This window comes from Aotus nancymaae, unplaced genomic scaffold, assembly GCF_030222135.1.
Source record: "Aotus nancymaae isolate 86718 unplaced genomic scaffold, 86718_ANA_hifiasm-v0.15.2.pri h1tg000040l, whole genome shotgun sequence".
NCBI lineage: Eukaryota > Metazoa > Chordata > Mammalia > Primates > Aotidae > Aotus > Aotus nancymaae.
The window spans coordinates 119,112,030-119,118,029 of record NW_026988454.1 but is presented as its reverse complement, the minus strand read 5'-3'; the positions used below and the strand labels follow the sequence as shown (position 1 = coordinate 119,118,029).

At 52.7% G+C, this 6,000-nt stretch overlaps 1 protein-coding gene across 5 annotated transcripts; it reads left to right on the top strand.

The window, feature by feature from the left end:
- Positions 1–345: 345 nt before the first annotated feature.
- PTCRA (pre T cell antigen receptor alpha) lies at positions 346–5,756 on the top strand. Of its 5 annotated transcripts, XM_021676085.2 has the most exons (5): positions 346–403; positions 2,243–2,284; positions 2,846–3,049; positions 4,233–4,277; positions 5,419–5,756. In XM_021676085.2, exons 1-5 carry the CDS (start codon positions 346–348, stop codon positions 5,754–5,756), a joined length of 687 nt encoding a protein of 228 aa, XP_021531760.1. The 5 variants fall into 5 exon arrangements, with proteins under 5 accessions (XP_021531760.1, XP_012304097.2, XP_021531762.1 ...); XM_012448674.2 differs by lacking the exon at positions 2,243–2,284 and having other exon boundaries at positions 2,729–3,049; XM_021676087.2 differs by lacking the exons at positions 2,243–2,284; positions 2,846–3,049.
- Positions 5,757–6,000: the final 244 nt, after the last annotated feature.

The window sequence follows — 6,000 nt, the reverse complement described above, 5'->3', positions numbered from 1 at the left end:
GCGAAGGGCTGCACATCAAGCCCCTGTCAAGCCACCTGATGCTGTGTGTGCTATGGATGGTAGCTGCCCTCAAGGAGGGCTTTGCAGACTGAGGTGCTCTTCAGGGGGAGTGCGGGTGTCTAGCTCCTGGTGTGGAGGAGGCACCCTGTGCTCCCTGGCCCATGAGACAGGATTGGGTTTGGGGGCCAGGGCAGGAGGAGGGGCCCGTCACCGGGGGAAACGGCTCGTGGTGGAGCAGCTGAGATGCAGCTGGGCCTGTGGCCTGGAAGGCAGTCTTGTGGGTGCCTCCTCCCCCAGCCCACAACTCAGGTCTGCAGCTGGGTCCTGCCTCCTTCTGAGTGGGCCATGGCTGGCACATGGCTGCTACTTCTCCTGGCCCTTCGGTGTCCAGCCCTACCCACAGGTGAGCCCCCTCTTTGTATTCCTCTCTGGTCCTCCTTAGTCTGCCCAAGCCCATCCCCTCACTCTGGACCTCTCTGGCTATTGATGGGTTGCAGGGAGGCAGGACAAGAGCCATTTAGGGATCCCTGGGGAGGGTCTCACCCACTATACTCTTCCCACTGTACTCTTCTTCCCAGCCACCTTGCTTTGGGGACCCCACATCCTCCTGCCCTGGAGCCCACAGTGTTGGTAGGGAGGCTGCCCCTCTTGGAGGTAGAGAGGAATGAGAACAAACTGGATGAGCATCCACAGCAGGTGGGGTTAGGGGAGCCAGGGTGTGTGATGTGATATGCAATGATGGGACATGGGTGACACTGGGAGGTCCTGTCCTGTCCTTCTTGCCCTCTGGGCACCTGCCCTAGTCCAATAGGACTCAGGGTGTCTCAAGTTCACTCCCAGCTCCCCCTTATCAAGGGGCTCAGGATAGGTCCCAAGGCCTCTTCCCAGGGTATTTACCCCCAGCCCTCCCATGATCAAGGCTGGAGTCAAAGGAATCATGCTTTGAGGGGAGAATTTCAGCTTCATCTAGAAGCACATGCATGTGTGCATGTGTGTGGTGGGTGAAGGTCCTTGACTTTTGAGTCAGGGTGGGGTCTCCTTGATCTAAAGCTGGCCTCCAAGTATCTCACAGGCACTCCATCATTAGAGAGAAAACACACTTATGTGGACCCAGATGAGGAAAAAAAAAAAAAAAAAAAACAACTTTCCCATGGCAGGAGGCCTGAGCTCCAGGAAGGAAGTAGCCAGGGTAAGCAGGAACAATCCTGGGAGGCTTCATGGAAGAAGTGGAAGCTGAACTCAACTTGGGTCATGGCTCTATCTATATAACTGAAAAGACTCTGGAGGTTGAGTCCTGGAGCTCACTCCCAGACTTCTCTACTACCTTTGCAATGCCTTATTAATATTAATATTGATAATTGCACTAATACTTATCTGCAAGGGCATTTTACACTTATGGCCTTTACTCTTCACAACAATTTTGCTAGGCTGGTGTTATTAACCCCATTATATTATTATTATTGTTGTTTATTAAGTTTTTTGGAGTCTCACTCTGTCTCCCAGGCTGGAGTGCAGTGGCGCCATCTGGTTTACTGCAGCCTCCACCTCCCAGGTTCAAGCGATTCTCCTGCCTCAGCCTCCCCAGTAGCTGGGACTACCTATGGGTGCGCACCATCACGCCTAACTGATTTTTGTATTTTTAGTAGAGATGGGGTTCCACCATGTTGGCCAGGCTGGCCTTGTACTCCTGACCTCGTGATCAGTCTACCTCGGCCTCCCAAAGTGCTAAGATTACAGGCGTGAGCCACCGTGCCCAGACAAAAAAGTGTTTAAAAAAAAAAAAAATAGCGAGCCAGGTATGGTGGCTCACTCCTGTAATCCCAGCACTTTGGGAGGCCACAGAGGGTGGATCACAAAGTTAGGAGTTCAAGACCAGCCTGGTCAACATGGTGAAACCCAGTCTCTACCAAAAATACAAAAATTAGCTGGGCATGGTGGCTCATGCCTATAAACCCAGCTACTCAGGAGGCTGAGACAGAAGAATTGCTTGAACCCAGGAGGTGGAGGTTGAGGTGAGCCAAGATCATGCCACTGCACTCCAGCCTGGGTGACAGAGCGAGACTCCGTCTCAACAAAAAAAAAGAAACCTACAGAAAAAAGTTGAGAATTAAAGGACAAATACCGATGCACACTCCACCTAGATTAACAAACATTTAACATTTTGCCATATTTAAATCAGACTTTTCAGAAAAGAAACAAAAAGTTGCAGATCTATTTGAAACCCCCTCTAATCTCATTCCACGTCCTGTTTCCTTCCCTTCCTCCCCAGAGGCTGCCACACAGGGTACAAGTATTTGTTTACACATCTACTGGCTTTCCCATGGAACTGAGTTCCTTGAGAGCAGGGACAATGACTTACCCAATGTTGTATCTCTAGTTCCTGGCACGGATATCATAGACAAGTGGATGGAAGGAGAGGTGGGTGGATGGATAGACAGATACATAGATGAAAGACAGAAAGAATAGATGGAGGATAGTTGGCTGACAGAAGAAGGGATGAATAAATAGGTGAGTGAATGAAAGGATAGGCAGATGGAGGGAAGAAGTGTGGCTAGATGGGAAAATGCAAAGAGGGAAGGATGGATGAGTGTCTAGAAGGACAGGTAGATGGATGGTGGAAGGATGGATGGATGGAAAGATAGAAATGTAGAACCCTAGCCTACAATGCAATGCTGGCCTGGGAGGCCACAAGCTGCTCTAGCACCCACAGGTGCATGCTCTCTTGCAGGTGTGGGCGGCACACCCTTTCCCTCTCTGGCCCCACCAATCACGCTACTGGTGGATGGGAAGCAGAAGATGGTGGTGGTCTGCCTGGTCCTTGATGTTGCACCCCCTGGCCTTGACAGCCCCATCTGGTTCTCAGCCGGCAATGGCAGTGCCCTGGATGCCTTCACCTATGGCCCTTCCCCAGCAATGGATGGCACCTGGACCAGCTTGGCCCACCTCTCCCTGCCCTCTGAGGAGCTGGCATCCTGGGAGCCTTTGGTCTGCCACACCGGGCCTGGGACTGAGGGCCACAGCAGGAGTACACAGCCCCTGCAGCTGTCAGGTAGGGATGGAGCCTGGGTCCTTGTGGATGCTCCCTGTCCCCTTCCACACACCAGGATATGGTTGGAGAGAGGGCAGGCTCCAGACCACAAAGGCATGAAAGGTGTGAAGTGTAGAGCCTCCAGGTCAGGTGAGGCCTGGGCTCAGGGGAGAGTGGTCTCAGAGCCATGAATTCTGGGATTTGCAACTGCAATACCTGTATGAAATCCAGGCTCTGCAGCATGGCTTCCAAAGATAAAAATGCCTCCTTCCACCTAAGATTCATTATACACACATAGATATATCACCCTGTGTACATGACACCTATAAAGACCAAACTAATTAAATAACAAATCACTACCACTTATTGAGTTTATTCTGTGCCAGGCAGTGCTCTACACACTTCACATTTATGAGACAGGTCATATCATTCCCTCAATTTTACAGGCACGGCGAGGTTAACTAACGTGTCCAAAGCCAGCTATTTTTTTTCCCCTCCATTGTATTTTGAAATAGTAAGCCTTTTTTTTTTTTCTTTTTGAGATGGAATCTCACTCTGTCACCCAGGCTGGAGTGCAACGGTGCGATCTTGGCTCATCACTGCAATCTCTGCCTCCCAAGCGATTCTCCTGCCTCAGCCTCCGGAGTAGCTGGGATTATAGGCACCCACCACGATGCCCGGCTTATTTTTTTGTGTTTTTTAGTAGAGACAGGATTTCACTATGTTTGGCCAGGATTATCTCAAACTCCTGACCTCATGATCCACCCGCTTGGCTTCCCAAAGTGCTGGGATTACAGGCATGAGCCACTGTGCCCGGCCGTAGTCAGCTATTATTATCACTGACCAGATGACTTACTTCCTCTCTGGGGATTATCTCAGTTTTGTTATCTTCCAAATGAGAATGTTTGTTGACTAAGTGCCCCAACTTCCAAAGAATGCCATGAAGATGGTCAGTTCCTTATCTTAGAGTGCCAGGCACCCCAGCCTCACCAGGGCCTAGAACAGGGGACAGTGCAGTGAGTGATGTTTGGGCCCTCAGAGGACTTGCAGCGAACGGGCTCAAGTTCGCTGCTGGCTCACTTGTCCATTCACCTCCAATGCCTTGACAGCCACCCTGTGCCAGGGCCTGGGCATACCACTGGGGATGCCCTCCAGAGTGCATGGCCCATCCCCAAAGACTCACTCCCTTGTCCTTGGCCAACAGGAGAGGCTTCCACAGCCAGGACCTGCCCCCGGGAGCCTCTCAGGGGTGAGTACTTGGGGCAAGGGGTGGGGAATAAGAGGCTGGGACCAGGACTTTGAGCCTGGGGGTTGGGGGGATTCAGCTCTGGCCTAACGGGTCCCACACTGGGAGTCAGTGGGTATCCCATGTAGAGGCTGTCATACTAAGTTGGGGCACTGGCTGGCTGGGCCTCAGTCTACGAGAGGATAAGATAGGGGTAAATTGGCCGGGCGTGGTGGCTCACGCCAGTAATCCCAGCACTTTGGGAGGCTGAGGTGGGTGGATCACTTGAGGTCAGGAGTTCTAGACCAGCCTGGTCAACATGGTGAAACCCCATCTTTAAAAAAACAAAAAAAGAAAAGAAAAAAAATAGATAGGGGTAAATCATCTGACCCCAGCCTAATTCCTGGACATTGGTTGAGAAGCACAGGTGACAGATAACAGAGGGGTCTTTGGAATTCTCCTTGGGCAGCCCCAGCAGGGGATCTCAGCTGTGTAAATGGGAGGCTGTCTCGGGTGATGGAAAGAGCACTGGACGGACAGTCATGAAGTTGGGCTGTGGTCCAACTCTGCTGCATGACCAAATAGAGAAATTTGAGGCAGGGCACGGTGGCTCACACCTGTAATCCCAGCACCCAAGGCAGGCGGACCACGAGGTCAAGAGATCGAGACCAGCTGGGCCAACATGGGGAAACCCCATCTCTACTAAAAATAGAAAAATTAGCTGGGCGTGGTGGCGCGCCTGTAGTCCCAGCTACTCGGGAGGCTGAGGTATAGGAAAATCACTTGAACCCGAAAGGCACAGGTTGTAGTGAGCTGAGATCGCGCCACTGCACTCCAGCTGGGTGACAGAGGAGTGAGACTCCATCTCAAAAAAAAAAAAAAAAGAAAGAATTTGAGCTAGTTACTCTCTGCATCAGATGCTAATTCCTGCCTGGCCCCCACTCCCACCTCTATGATTGTTGGGGAATAAAATAAAATGAAGGCTGGGAAGGTATTTATTATTACCAGTAAGAACGGAGGTTAGACATCGGGAAGGACTTGCCCTGGAGGAGGGCGTGAAGAGGACAGGCAAGGGCAGGGGACAAGGCCCTCTCCTCCGTGGACGTTCTCTCCTGGGGTGGGGGCGGCGGGATCCTCCAAACTCCTGAGCAGCTCTTCCTCGCAGGGATGCCTGGCCGAGCACTGCGGCTGGGGGCCCTGCGGCTGCTGCTCTTCAAGCTGCTGCTGTTTGACCTGCTCCTGACCTGTAGCCACCTACGCCACCCCATGGGCCCGCCACCTTCTCCCACAGCTGCCACCCGCCTGCGAGCCCCTGGCTTCCACCGACTCCACCTGGCCACGAAGACAGGGAGACGAGAAGCCACCAGCTCACCCAGGCCCTTACCTTGGGACCGCCGCTGGGGTGACACCCCTCCGGGCTGGGAACCCGGGAGCCCAGTCTGGGAGGAGGGGTCTTACCCCACCAGTTACCCCACCTGCCCAGCACGGGCCTGGTGCTCATGATCTGCCCTCAGGACTCCTTCCTCGGGTCTTGGAGCATTTTTTGCATGTGACCAGCCTCCTCCTCTGTAGGCTGGAGCTAGGGGCAGGGGTCTGCCACCCCTTCAAACTGTGTGAAGCTGTGTCGCTCCCATTGGACGGGGGGCCCCTCAAGAGTGGTGATCCACCCAGTTACAGGGGCTTTTGGGGTGTGGATGATTGAGAACATTAAAGAAGAACTTAAATGACACAGCAGATGAAAAATGTT

What these genes read in the sequence shown, in the direction of transcription:
- PTCRA (XM_064360430.1), top strand. Translation starts at nt 2,665, where the DNA reads ATGCAATGCTGGCCTGGGAGGCCACAAGCTGCTCTAGCACCCACAGGT. An exon ending in ACAGCCCCTGCAGCTGTCAG is followed by an intron (nt 3,050 to 4,232) that starts GTAGGGATGGAG and finishes CTTGGCCAACAG; the next exon opens with GAGAGGCTTCCACAGCCAGG. An exon ending in CCCCCGGGAGCCTCTCAGGG is followed by an intron (nt 4,278 to 5,418) that starts GTGAGTACTTGG and finishes TCTTCCTCGCAG; the next exon opens with GGATGCCTGGCCGAGCACTG.